General features: G+C 55.4%; 1 protein-coding gene across 2 annotated transcripts in view; it reads right to left on the bottom strand.

Annotated features, from left to right (window-relative positions):
* Positions 1–13775, bottom strand: part of POC1A (POC1 centriolar protein A) — a 73140-nt gene extending 59365 nt beyond the window's left edge. The window contains exons 1-6 of one of the 2 annotated variants that reach the window (XM_068557642.1): positions 13431–13775; positions 10824–10908; positions 9652–9823; positions 9118–9297; positions 7626–7733; positions 6099–6214 (exon numbers count right to left, since the gene is read on the bottom strand). In XM_068557642.1, the coding sequence (XP_068413743.1) occupies positions 6099–6214; positions 7626–7733; positions 9118–9297; positions 9652–9823; positions 10824–10908; positions 13431–13652 (883 nt within the window). In that variant the 5' untranslated portion in view covers positions 13653–13775. The remainder of the gene's footprint in view (positions 1–6098; positions 6215–7625; positions 7734–9117; positions 9298–9651; positions 9824–10823; positions 10909–13430) is intronic. The other variant, XM_068557641.1, reaches the window with a different exon arrangement.
* Between the last annotated feature and the right edge of the window lie 512 nt (positions 13776–14287).

The raw sequence follows: 14287 nt of genomic DNA, 5'->3' as shown, positions 1-14287 counted from the left end.
GCCAGCTCCTGGAGGCGGAGTCCAGGGCCCCACGGCCAGACGCTCTCCCACACTCAGGGCCATGAGGCAGGGGGTGGCACCCTCAGTGTTTACCAGAAATGGGGGCATGGAGAGAAGAGGAAAAAAGCCAGAGCCGACCCCAGCAGAACCGAACAGGCACCGGCCACAAGCAGCAGCAGAAAGGACGTTAGTGGCGCACAGGGTGTGCCCGTGACTCCCCACATGTGGGGGGCACACCCACGTGTGCAGACCCAGAGGAAGGTGTGGACAGAAGCTCCAGACACAGAGCAGGGGTGCTCTCTGGGGAGGACAGGAACAGGGGGACTTCTAATTATTACTCTACATACTTCCAGAAAATATTTTTTCAGCATTAGAATATAGTCACTATGATTATACAACTGAGCAAATGATAAAAAGTGAATCCTTCCCTCCCCCCAGACGAGTGTGTCACGCCTGGGGAGAAGGAGACCCAGGCTCTGCAGGCACTTCAGGCTGTGCTTCTACAGGCTGCGAGCCAGTGTGAGCTCCTGAGGGGCTGGCTGTGCTCGCCAGGACGCTGGTTCACACCCGCGGCGAGTGGGGGTGGGAGAGGGGCACAAACACTGCGAGATCCCCCTGAGGAGTCCCGCCCACCCCTGACCCCTCGGCCCACAGTAGGACAGTTTTGGGAGGCAGCTGCCCTCCATCTATCTCACCACGCCCCAATCTCCCCTTGGGCCTCCTCAGATGCTGCTCCTGGCGCATCTGCCTCGCTGAGCCTGGAGAAGGGCGCGCTATTCTTGCTTCTGCAGCCCCTGGCAGCCTGTGCTGGCGTGAACGCCCCCCAGCCCCTCCCCAAGACAAAGCTGGCAGGGGAGAGCCAGCAGCAGCGTGGCTCGGGGGAGGCGAGCTCAGGGAACACAGGGCTTGCCCAGCACCAGCAGGGCGGCAGGGGCAGGGCGTGGCTACCACGCCAGGTTCTCCCACCTGGTCAAGCCCACCCAAGGGAGGGAACTGCCGTCCACCCCCTCACCCGGCCCAGGGAAGGGTGCCCGAGGCCCTGCTCCACTAGAAACACTACAAATGGCAAGAATAGCTAAGGCCTCTTGGCTGGGGTAGAAATATCTGGAACCATTTACTCCAAAACAGGGCTCAGCCTGGCAAGCCAGGCTTTTGGGAATGTGCCAGCCCCACCTTTCCCGACTCGCTCTCCTGCCTCACCCACCAGCCCCGCCAGCCTGGAGCAGCCTCTCTGGCTCTGCCGAGGGTGGGGCTGTACCAGGGAGGCCTCATAGAATCAGCCCTGCATGACAGTCTCCCACGGAGGCCCGGCTGCCCCACGAGGGGGTGAGCCTCCCGTCACGAAGCCCTGAGCGGTGACGGCACACAAACAATCCACTTTTCACCAAGCCCAAAGTTGCAGGCCCTCCGCCTAGCTCCATGGCAGAGATGGGTGACGGCTGATGGCAGGCTGCCATTTGGGCACAATGTGGGCTACACCCCACCCCCACCGCGACCCCAAAGAAGGGACTCCAACTCAGGGTCAGAGATGTACCAGCGTCAATGTTCTGTAGGTCACCAGGATGCCAGGGAGGGTGGGACTGAGGCCATTGCAGACCCTGCCCCCAAGTACTGGGAATGGGCCACAGCCTGCAGGCAGCAGGTGGCCTAAGGAGAGACCTGGCTATCCACAAGCTGCCCGCACAGCTCTGCTTGTAGAACCCTCAGCGAATCTGGCCCACTGCCCAATGGGTTCCAAACTGGCCATGGGGCCCACAGAGACCCCAGGTGCCCAAGCAGGAGGTCTCCTTCTGGGGCAGGCCACGCCAGCGCCGAGCCCCACCACATGCCCACCACAAGGGGCTTGGCTCGCTCTGCCAGGGTGGCCTCTCACAACGCTCAACTGGCATTACCAGTGACACAGTGGCCGTGGGCTCACAAGAGGCTGTGGGTTCACACAGTGAAGGTGCTCTGACACCAGCAGCTAAGGACACTCCGAACAGTCACCTCGCAAATGTCGTAGGAACACCCGCTCAGGGACGGCGGGCGAGAGCCGGTGAGTTGGCCAGAGCAGGTGGGACGGTGCACTGCCTCCTGATCAACCCTTTCGGGCTCCGAACACCAGAAAGGGTGCAGGCCTGCCCTGCTGGTTGCACAGAAGCTTTAAAACCCTCCGTGACCGTGTCTGGAGTAGGGAGGGGGTCCAGGGACGTGCTAAGGACCAGTGGACAGAGAAGCTGGGACTCTGAGCTTCTAACTGGAGTTTCTGGAGAGAGCCAAGCCAAGCCCTCTCGGGGGCCTCGGGCAAGTAAATGACTAGAATCAACACGGTGTGAGGAACCCATAGCTTCCCAGCTGCGTGACCTGGGCAAGCCTCAAACACCCCATCTGTGAAATGGGGAGTAGCCCTGCCCTGCTGACCACTCAGGCCTGTCCCTGGATAATGAACCCGCACGTGCCTGGAAACCGCAAAGCACATTAAGGGATCGGGGACAGGGCTGCTGCTCAGATGTCTGAACAGTCTTAGTGTGGCTCAGAGCATACGGAGCCTAACCCACCTCCGTGGGGACTGGCACTCCCAGGGCTCCAGTGCCCCACCAACTCCGTGCTGAATTGGGAAATCAGAACTGCTCCTTGCAGTGACAGGCCAGAGCAAGAAACTCCTCGCCTGAGACAAATGGTGCCAGCTGCCTGCTGTAGCCCAGAGTGATTCCAACAACCCAACATGGGACCGGAAGTGCCCTCCACAGAGCAAGATCATGGCGGCTGGCCACAGGCTGGCTGGGCTTGCTGGCCACACATCTGCAGTATCATGAACCAATTTCTCTCAGAAAAGCCCGACAGCCTTATGCGCCCAAAGCCCAATCAGGGAAGACACTGGATGTCACTGTCCTTAAACACTTCCCCCTGGGTGTCCTAGGGGTCAGGGACAGAAAACAGCTCAGGTGCCTGCTACCGGGGGGCTGGGAGCCCTACTTGGGGAATCAGCTTCCCAAGAGATCCCCTGGCACCTCTTCTGGGTAGGGGGACAGCTGCTACTCAGGGGCTAGGAGGGTCTCTCAGGTAGAAGGTTCTGCCACGGAGCTCTCTAGGGGAGCTGCTGAGCACACCTGACCAGGTCCCTCCCCAGCAAACAGGGTGAGGGCTGTCCCCCAAACCAATGAGCTCAGACCTGCCAGGCTCTCCTTGAGCCCTGGAGGCTGAGCCCAGAGGTGGTGGGATGAGTCTGCTGCCTTGCGAATACCCACTGTGTGCCATGCATTGGGCAGGGAGCTCAGAGGGAACCGGGTTATTTATGGGGTACTCCAGGCCCCCCGAAGCCTCTGGTCTCTATTAGGGGTGGCTTAGGAATAAGAGGCTGCAGGCTCGCTGAGTGGCTCTATCACAAGAGGAAAGGACAGCAGCAAAAACAGACTGAAATCTCACTAGGGAGCCTGTCAGCCTCACGCACCTGAGGTCCCCTCAGGACTTGACCTCTGATGCTATCTGAGTCCACCCCCACCCCTGGGCCCTGCCAGTCACTGATCTCCCACCCCCACCCACTGCCAAGCCTGCTCCCCCAGGAATCTCTCCCCAGCACCCTCCACTCTCCTCAACTGCTCTGCATCATGCCACCCACTGACCTCCCTCTTTAGGAGACCCTGCTTTCCTTCAGTCCCCTGGCTCTGCTCTCCTCAGCCCTCCATCACGGGAAAAGCGGGCTCCCCCTGCTCACTCTGGCTGCCTGTGGACCTTTTTCTTCCACAGCCCCTCAGTCACAGGGATGCAGGATGTGGCCTCAGCCCTTCTCACACTCCAGATCCCTAGGCCCAGCTGGCCCCTCCACCCCATAGCATCACCTTCTGCCTCTATTCAGTCTCCAAAACCCACCCCCTGGGCCTGACCCCTGACCCACTCTGATGTCCAGACCTCACCGACATTGGGCATTGACGACAGCCCACCCACCAGTCACCTAGGCACATGGCTTCCTACCCAAGCAGGCTCTCAGCACTGCTGTCCTCTCAGATGCCCCTCACCCTTTCGCCCCTGTCCCAGCACTTCCAGCCAGGCTGCATCTTTGGGACCCTGGGCTAGAGCATGGCATTCAAGGCCCTCCCTTGCAGGTACCTGTTGCTGCACCCTACCAACACCAGACTTAGGTTCCTGATCCATCAGAGGGAGGCCTGGACTCTCCCAGGGTCACCTGGAGATTCTCTTCACCAGTATCAAGATTTATGTGGTACAAACCATTGTACCCAGTAGTGTACTCTAATCCTCATGTGGATTCTCCCATCAGATCCTGACTAACCCCATAAGGCAGGCTACCAGCACCCCTTCACAGATAGGAAACAGAGCCCGTACTCCTAACTACTGCTCTGCCTCATCACCTCCCTTCCCGTCTCTCCCTGTCCAAGTCCTCCCTCCTGACCCCACACTCAGAGGTGGCCTTCCTGCCTAGCACTCCTCTGCGCCTCCCACCTTCCGCCCAGTCAGCTATGCAGATGTACCCAGTATCCATCTCAGGCCTGGCCCAGAGCAGGAGGAGAAAGGCCTCTGAGCCTGAAGGAGAGGAGAGAGAGGCGTGGTCTCCAAGTAGAGGGCAGACCCCGCTGGGGCTCTGTTCAGGAAGCCTCTGTCTGAAACAGCATCAGTGACAAACCCCAGGGCTCCCTGTTGAGGAAAGAACCATTCTCGTGGCTGGCCCCTGCCACCTGGTGGTGATGTACAGTACTGCAAGCCTGGACCAACTGGGCCCACCTTGCTGGGAGACCAGACCTCCTGACTGAGACTCAGCATCACTGTCATTGTCACTAACACTGTGCCTGGTTCCTGTTTTGTGTGAGGCACTCTGTAAGTTCTTGTCATGGACCAACTCATTACCCTCCCAACACCACCTAAGAAACAGGCCTTATCATTGTCCCAGGGGGCCCAGAGAAGTCAAGTAACCTGCCCAAAGTCACACAGCTAAATATGCTGAAGCTGGGTGCAGAGCCACCCTCCACCATGTGCTTTTCAAGACCAGGATCCACTCCCCCTTCTTGGAAGGTCTGTTCCCTCAGTTACCCCAAGAAATTCCTGGCCTCAAACATCAGAGAATTGGAAGGGCTTGTGGGGGGTGTTAAGGGGAGAGCTCTGAACCCCACGTCCCACACCTTTCTCCAGATATGTCCTTTCCATTTTCAGGTGTGAATTTTGGAAGTGAGCCCATGGACTTGAAACTTAGTCCCAAGTCAACAACCACAGTTCTTCAAACAACGCCAGCTCTGACTCTCCCTGGTCTCAGCCCTGAGCCCTCAGGCCTGCCCACCCATTCTGCCCCCTGCACAACTCCCAGTTCCTCCTGTGGCCCCTCACCAGCTCCCTTCCCTGGGCCCCATCCCCACAACTGGGGTGACTTAGGACTCTGCCCAGTCATACCTGCTCTGAGGCCAGTTCCATATCCCAGTACCTTCAGCTCTCTCATCGTAAGCTCACCCAAGTCTGCCCCCACTCCCACCTCCCTCCTGCAACCCGATACCAGCCCACGTCGACAGCCCGCTGCCCTGCCTTCCAAGGGATATAATTAAATATATATATAAATAAGGGGACACGGCACCGGGGCTGGCTTCCAAGCCTGGCCCCCTACCAAATCGACCCTCCGTATGGCTCGTGGCTCCACATCTGTGGAGGACACCGTGGAACCGGAGGTGGCCAAGGTCCCACCAACACTGACCTCTTTTGACAGACCTGTCTCCTTCACCACCTCCAGGGCTGTCACCTTGGCCCTGGAGGACAGAGCCTCCATTACAGGGAGAGGTGAGTGGCATGGGCAGCCCCTGAGAAGTGCCCCTCAAGAGGAGCCCTAGCCAGAGCCCCACTGAGGGCCCCCATCTGGACCGCAGTGTGCATGAGGTTCTGCCACCTCATAAGTGGGCACCAAAGGGCTGGTGGATGCCAGTTAGCACCACGTTGTATCTCCGGGCCAAGGTTCCAGGACAGCCACGCCATAGACTACCCACCCCTGAAGATCCCAACAGACCCAGGACTCCCCCCTAACCCCAAGCCAGCCCCAGCTGTCCTCAGGCCCATTTAAGCCCCGCAGCCAAGAGCCGGACACCCGGCGTGGCACAGTCCCACTGCGGCCGCTCGGGGACACTCACGCTGATAGTGCTGCAAGAGCCGGTGAGTCCGCACGTCCCACACCTTCACCGTGTTGTCCATGCCGGCGGCGGCGATGCACGTGCCACTGGGGTGGAAGTCCACGTAGGTGACAAAGCTGGAAAGGGGGCCACCGCATGCTGTAGGAGGTCTGCCCCGGCTCAGAACAGACCCCCAAACATCCAGCACATCCCCATCCCCACACACCTGCTCACACTCTTCCCTCAGCCCAGAATACCTCCCTACTACCCTGTATCTTTACCAGGCGGCCCAGGGAGAATAAGAAGGAGAGGGTGAGAACAGCGGCTAGCAGTGACCTGAGGTGCACTCACCAGGGAGCAAGTCTCAGCACCAACTTCTAAATGAGAGCAGAGAAAGTGGTCTTCAGACCAAAGTTCAGCCAGCCGCTCGGGTGCTTTCAGTTAGAGCTGGTGCCCCTACCAGAGCAGGAGGCAGGGCAGGCCCTGCCAACTGAGGCCCAGACATGAAGGGCCAGCAGGGTCCCAGAGCCACTGGCTCACCTATTTCTAGAAGACAAGCCAAGGGCCCTCAATATACTCATATGTGACACCCAGGCTGGTATCGTGGCCAGCCCTCAGGAGGGACCCTTACCTGGGGCTCCCAGCCTAACAAGGGGCAGACGCTGGGGTTCATCTAGGAACCCAGATTGGGTTAGTCCCTGCTCAAATGCAGGCTCATCCCTCTCAGTGATGCGGCACAATATGAACAGCCACCATCCACTACAAGAACCTGATTAGCCTTTCATTTATAAAGTCATCACCAAGGAGAACATCCTTTTGGGGGTCTGGGTTCAACTTCTTTAGACAGACGTGTCACAATTTTGAGAACTAGAAAGTGAAGGGAAAAGAGAGGTCTCGAGAGTTTCATGCCTTTATCTTTATCTTTATTCCTGTCCTGCCCCTAGGTTCTTCATAAACATTTTTTTTTTTTTTAGATTCCATATATATGTGTTAGCATACGGTATTTGTTTTTCTCTAAGACGCAGATGTAGAGAATGGACTTGAGGACACGGGGAGGGGGAAGGGTAAGCTGGGACGAAGTGAGAGAGTGGCACTGACATATATACACTACCAAATGTAAAACAGATAGCTAGTGGGAAGCAGCTGCATAGCACAGGGAGATCAGCTCGGTGCTTTGTGACCACCTAGAGGGGTGGGATAGGGAGGGAGGGAGGGAGACGCAAGAGGGAGGAGATATGGGGATATATGTATAGCTGACTCACTTTGTTATAAAGCAGAAACTAAGACACCATTGTAATGCAATTATACTCCAATAGAGATGTTTAAAAAGAGTTTCATGCCTTGAGGTTAAGCACTCTTTACTGTTCGTGGGGATGGGGATGAGGCAGAAACTTCCGCCCACATGCGAAAAGATACAGAGCCAGGGAGCAGCAGAGACATGGCGGTGGGCCCCAACTGCCGCCACCGGAGGCCACTAGGGCCTCTTCGAGCCCAGGTCTACGCTTTTCTCGAGCGCCTACAGGTGGAGGACAGGATCTGGGGACTCACCCGCCGTGCTCACAGTACGAGTGGACACATTCCCGGCTGGTCTTGTCCCACAGCTTGACAGTCTTGTCATCACTGGCGGACACGATGAGCCGCCCATCTGGGGAGAACCTGAACCAGGCGGGGCACTAGTCACATCACCAGTCAACAGACATCACGGGCACCACACACCATCTTCCACAGTCACCCTTCCTGAGCTGCCCACCACCTGACCTCAGGAACCCGCCTGGGCCACATGCCCTGCTCTGACCCTGAGTGATCCTGGGCAAATGCCTTTCTCTCTGCAAGATGGGTCAGAAGGGTGCCTACCTCCTGGTAAGCAGGTAGGCAATAGAGTCACACATGAGGCCCCCAGCACTGCACGTGGCAACATGCGTGCTGACTGCTAGTACTTGGCATCATTATCCTGTTCCCAGGTGCCCTGAATCCACATCTAACTCTGAGAATGGGTCAGCAAAACCAACCTGCTAACAAAAAAGGGGTGGAGGTTCTGGGGACCCACCACCAAAGGCCTGGTGTGAGTTCAACACTTATCTGCTGGCGGGGCCCCTCCTATTCTCAGGAGTCCAATGGTGAGGGCCTCTCAGAGCAATCAGGGACCTCCCAGGACAGAGGAATGAAGGCCCTGGAGAATAAGTAACTTCATGGGGTCCCCAGAAGAACACAGCTCAACAGTCCCCAACCTCTGACTCCCATGGTTTCCCAGTGTCCCCAGACACCCCAACCTCTTCCTCCAGAGCACAGAGATTCGACATGTGAGATCTCTGTTGAAAGGAACAAAATAAGCTAGAAGCAGGCACAGCTGTGTCTGCAATTCTTAAGACTTTGAAAGGTGCTTTGAATCAGCTGGCCCCCATCCCCAAAGCACCGGCCCCCACACCAAAGGGAGAACCGGCTTCCAGACCAACCCCTCTCAGAAGCCTGGGCCCCCATCTGGCACCTCTGAAGCAAAATCAACCTCTGAGGAGCAGAACGTTCTCAGAGAAAAGTAGGCAAGCCTTAGTGCCAGACACTCGGCTTCCAACCCCAGCTCTGCCACTTACTCCCGATGTGCCCCGCGGCAAGATACTACACTATTCTGAGCCTCAGTTTCTTCATCTGCAAAATGGCAACAATGCCACCTACTTGCGGGACTGCCATGAGGAGTTAGAAGAAAATTTCTAGTGGTGGTACTGACGTTATCTTGTTGTTGTTGCTATTGCTAATAAGTGGCCCCTGATGACTCACCTTGGGCTGCATCAGCACAGACGTCAGGGGTCAGTCGTGGCTGACAATGGACTAACTTACTTGTCATGCATTAGCTCAGTGAAGCTTGGACAACTTACAATGTGAGAACTATTATTGTTCTTTTTCACACATAAGGAAGTTGAGGTTCAGGAAGATAAAGAGTGGCTAAGTAACTTGTCCAAGGTCATGGTGCTAGCACCTGGCAACTCCTCTGTGCCCTCCAACCCCCAGGGTCCCTCCAGCAGTCTCCAGGTAGGACACTACTCACTTGGCACAGCGGACCCAGTTGATGTGCTGGCTCAGGGAGAACAGGAATTTCTGGCGATGAGTTGACCACACCTTGACTGTCTTGTCGTCGGAGGCTGTCACGAAGGACTGGCCATCGCTGCAGAAATGGACGCTCCTCACTGTGGCCGTGTGTGCACGAAACATGGTTGACTCACCTTTGCTGCAGGGATGGGTATGCAGAGTCAGGAAACCCATAAACCCATAACAGCAACATAAGGGCACATCGAAGCCCTCCCCACCCCTCAGAACCCTCCCAAAGTCAATGCAGGCATGAGTGCCCCAGTCCCCAAAAAGGGAAGCCAGAGCCTCACCCACGTGCAAGCAGCATCAGGTGGGATCCCTTCCAGGATGGCCGAGGTCAGCCCAGAATCTCCCTATTGGTCCTGAGGGGAGGGCGCCGACTGAAGCCCCAGCTTCTGATGGTACCTCCTCGGAAGTGGGGCAGATGTCCCACTGTGACCAATCCAGTACTAGGGCCCAGACTCAGACAAGACCCTCCAAGTCTTTAACTCACACGTTGGGTACCCAGATGCGGACAGTCTTGTCGCGGGAGCCCGAGGCAAGCAGGTGTCCCGAAGGGGAGAAGTTCACACAGGTGACGGTGTCCTTGTGGCCGGCAAAGCGGTAGGCACGTGACTGGGGCTTCATGTGCCACACCATGAGGCATGAGTCCATGGAGCCACTGGCTGAGGAGAGAGCGGATGCCATGACGCTCGGCTCAAGCAGGCCCAGAGCCTCCACCAGGATGCTGGAGACGGGCGGGGCATGGGGTGCGGGCAGCAGGGACAGCCCAGCTCTGCCTTCCCCATGGGGACAGGCCACACCTCCAGTGACTGCTGAGCAGGAGTTCGGAGAGCCTAGGGCCTGTCACCACTCCAGGCAGCAGGCCCACACAGCAACCAGCCCTGGGCTGTAACCGAGGGTCCCAGGTCTCCCCACAGACACACTCTGCAGCTTGAGAGAGCAAGTCCTCGCAAAACTGGGGAGCCAGCTCAACCCAGTGGCCTTTTTACCATTAAGAGGACCCATCCGAAGCCTAGTGGAGGTCCCCAGAACAGACCAAAAATGACTTCAGTTTCCTCTAAATCTCCAGTGTATCACGAGACCAGCAGCTTCTGACAGGGGACCTTGACCATTGGATGAAGGGGGAGCCTCGTCCATAGAAACAAGAAAGCTGCAGCCGTGACAGCTGTGTATGAACCCACAGGTGGCCAAGGAGGGAGCACTCAGCTGCAGCATAAGGGCAATGGGGGGAGGGAAGCACCCGGCTCTGCTCCCCATCCTTCTCACTGGTGGGCGTCTTCAACAAGAAGGTGTGCCCATGGTACTGTGGACAACAGAATCAATAAAGACCCAAGGAAAAAGCCACTGTTTAGGGCTCATTCTGCAGGCCAGACCTGAGAGGTGGATGGGGTGTGCAGGGAAGAGCCCAGAACCGGGTCCTAACCTCACAGGCTGTGTGACCTTAGCAAGGCCCCCAACCTTTCTGAGCCTCACACTCCACATGCAGAATGGAGCTCATAAAGCCTAGCGCCCAGAGAGCTGGCCGACTGAAGCAGGAGGTAGGTCTAGACAAAGCACCTGGGTCCTCGCTGTGCCCTGCTCCCCCCACGCCACACCTCCTGGGTAGAAACGCGACCTTCTCAGCTCATAACCTAGTGCCTAGGACAAGATGCCTCTTCTTACCCAGCTGCTTCGTGTTGAAACTGAAGTCCACACAGGTAACTGCATCCCGGTGGCCCTTAAAATGCCTCTCCAGCGAGGGGTCCTCCTGAGGGAGAGCCAGGGTCAAATATGTGAAGCCTGGAGGAGGAAGGGGTTTCCCCAGGGGCAAGACTCTTCCTATAACAGCCAGCAGCATTTAAAAATGCTCAAGGCATGATCTTGTATATAGAAAATCCTAAGGAATCACTAAAAAATCTATTAGAACTAATAAACAAGTTCAGCAAGCTTACAGGATACAAAATCAATATACAAAAATCAAGTACACCAACAATGAACAATGTGAAAAATAAAAGTATGATAACAATTCCATTTATGATACATAAAAAAGAACAAAATACTTAGGAATAACTTAACAAAAGAAGTGCAAGACATATGAGAACTAAAAAACATCATTGAAAGAAGTATAGAATAGAAAGACCTAGATAAATGGGAAGACATCCCATGTTCGTAGTTTGGAAAACTTAATATTGTTAAGATGAAATACTCCTCAAATTGATCTACAGAGTGAACAGAATCCCTTTCAAAATCTCAGATGCCTTTTTTTTGCAGAAATTGACAAGCTCGTCCTAAAATTCACATAAAATGTAGAACAGCCAGAATAGACAAAACAATGTTTAAAAATAAAAACAAAAACCAGTCACTGTAGAAAGCAATTTGGTAGTTCTGCAAAAAGTTAAACACAGAGTTATCAAATGATCCAGCAATTGTAGGTAAATACCCATAAGAGTTGAAAGCATTGTCACACAAAAACTTGTACACAAATGTTCACAGCAGGATTATTCATAATGGCCCAAAAGTGGACAAACCTTAATGTTCATCAACAGATAAATGGATAAACAAAATGTGGTATATCCATACAACAGAATATTATTCAGTCATAAAAAGGAATGAACTACTGACACATGCTACAACACGGATAAACCTTGAAAACATTATGCTAAGTGAAAGAAGCCAGACACCAAAGGCCACATTTTGTCTGATTCCATTTATATGAAATGTCCAGAATAGGCAAATCTATAAAGATAGAAAATAGATTAGTGGTTGACAGGGACTGGGCAGGGGCGGCAGGGGGGGTTGGGCAGTCAGGAAGGGGAGCGACTGCTTAATGGGTATGGGTTTCTCTTTGGGGTGACAAAAATGTTCTGGAAATAGACAGTAATGGTTGCACAATATCGTGAGTGTACTAAAAACCACTAAATTTTACACTTCAAAAGGGTGAATTTTATGGTATGTGAATAATATCTCAATAAAGTTATTTTTCAAAAGACCCAAGAAGAGAAAATGGGGACTTTCAGCACCCCCATCTCAGGAATCAGATCCCATACCTTCAATCCCACTGTGGACCGGCCAGTGAACCCAAAGGTCAGCCCTGAATAAGCCCCCAGTGGCTTTACGACCATCTCCACTCCACCCAACATCAGAGAAGCAGTAGCTTAGGAAGACATGGAGATAATATTCCAGAGATTCTCTCCATCCAACAGCAATTCATGTTGGAGAGTTATAGTCCAGCCGTGCAGACATCTCCCCCTACCCCAAATATCTTAAACCTCAAAGAAGCATTTTGGGGGCACCAGGGAGCCCAGCAAAGCCTCCTCTTGAGGAAAAAACGGCCTTGGGGCAGAACAAGGGCTGCAGGGAGCTGTAACCAGAACAAAGGCTCCCGTGGCCCCTTGCCCAGCTCCACTCCCCAACACACCAGCCTGAGTCCTCCTTTCAACAAGAGAAGGAATGGCAGCTGGAGGAGGGCGGGGAACTGAGCAGAAACTGCTCCACCTGAGCTTGTTGGAAGACTAAGGGTAAAACAGTGCACCCTCTAGAGGCAAGTTCAGATCCGCCCCTAACCAGGGGACGCCTGAAATCTCCCGACACCCTCTCTTCCAATCCCACAGGCTTGTTGGTTCCTCATCTCCCCCAAAGGTGGTTTATATATTGGGGTGGGAGGTGAAACACCATTAGAGATCAAAAGGCCTAGTTCCTAGTCTGGGCCCTCTGCTCACATGCCCAGACACCCAAGGAAGCCAACAGGCCACCACCCAGCGTCCTTGACTTTCAACCCAGCCAGAGGACCAGGCAGGTTCAGGTTCAAAACAACCTCTCAAAAAGAGGGGCTTTGGAGTGCTCCCCTCTGGCCTCTGGAAGAACCTGGGACTCATCAGAGAGGGCAGTCTGGCCCAGGTCACACTGCAGGCCTGGGCCGTCCCGCGCATCCCGGGGGCCTGTTGTTCCCACACGTCGGAACAGGGTGCACCCTTAACAAACCCCCATTCAGCCATCCACTGCTCAGGATAAGGAGACAGAAGCCAGAGAGGCCCGGCGCTGGCCCCAGGTCACACCTCCAGTCGGGCCATACAACTGCGGGGGAGATGCAAATCCTGGGGGCAGAGGCTGGTTTAGTTAGCCCCGGTAGCCCGAACAGAACCTGGCTCGCAGGAGGCGTTCACCAGGTGCCCGGACTCAGCGCCCCCTGCACAGACGGTAAACTGGGGCCAGAGAAGACCGGCCCGGAACCCTCCGTCCGGCTAGGCGGGGAGACTAAAGCCCGGGCGGCCGCAGCTGGCAGGAACTTACCGTGCAGGGAGCAGCCATGGCGGGGCCGGGGGCGCCCAAGGCGCCAGAGGAGCCTGAGGAAGCAGCGGCTGCAGTTGCGTCCCGTTCAGTTTCCGCGCCCCCAACCGCCGCCAATAGCAACGCGGGTCGCTTCGCCTCGCCCCGCCCACCGCGATTAAAGGAGACGCGGCGCCTCGGCTTTTTGCCCCCCGACTGGAAGGAGAGCTGTATGGCCGGCTCCATGGTCTCCGCGTCCAGCGCCCCCAGGCCAGGCAGCCTACAGACGGCGCCGCCAAAGGCCTCTATCCACCGTCACTCATTCCCCCTGAGAAATTAAATAGTCCAGGATGAGAGGTTCGCCCCACCGACCCGTAGCCCGGCTAACGAGGTGGCGAGCACAGCCTTCTGGGAAATGCAGTTCCAAGACGCCCTCATCCTTGTGTCTGGAGGAAAGTGGGACTACATTTCCCAAGATGCCATGAGGGCGGGGCCGTGAATAACAACCCGAAGTGAACGCCTTAAGGATCCCGGAAGTGGAGATCCTTAAAGCGTTCACTTTGGGTTGTTAATTGTGGCTCGTTGTGTTTGTGTCGTCTTCAAGCGCCCGCGAGGCCGGCTTTTCTCTCAGTACCCCATTAAAAGCCAATTATTCACCCTTCGGGAATTCTTTAAGTAGTTCGCTCCTCCGAACGCGCTTAAAACAGGTGTCGATTTAAAAGAACACTAGTCACTCGGAATCACATCCTTGGAGTGGAGAGGCCTGGGTTCTATTCTCAGTTCTTGCCCTGATTCGCTGCGTGACCTCGGGAAAAATAACCTTGCTCTGTGGACCTCAGTTTCCCCATTCATGACATGAGAGGGTGTGACGCAGCCTGGCC

This window comes from Eschrichtius robustus, chromosome 12 (assembly GCF_028021215.1).
Source record: "Eschrichtius robustus isolate mEscRob2 chromosome 12, mEscRob2.pri, whole genome shotgun sequence".
Taxonomy (NCBI): domain Eukaryota; kingdom Metazoa; phylum Chordata; class Mammalia; order Artiodactyla; family Eschrichtiidae; genus Eschrichtius; species Eschrichtius robustus.
Note: the sequence above shows the minus strand (reverse complement) of the source record. Positions and strands in the feature narration are given on the sequence as shown.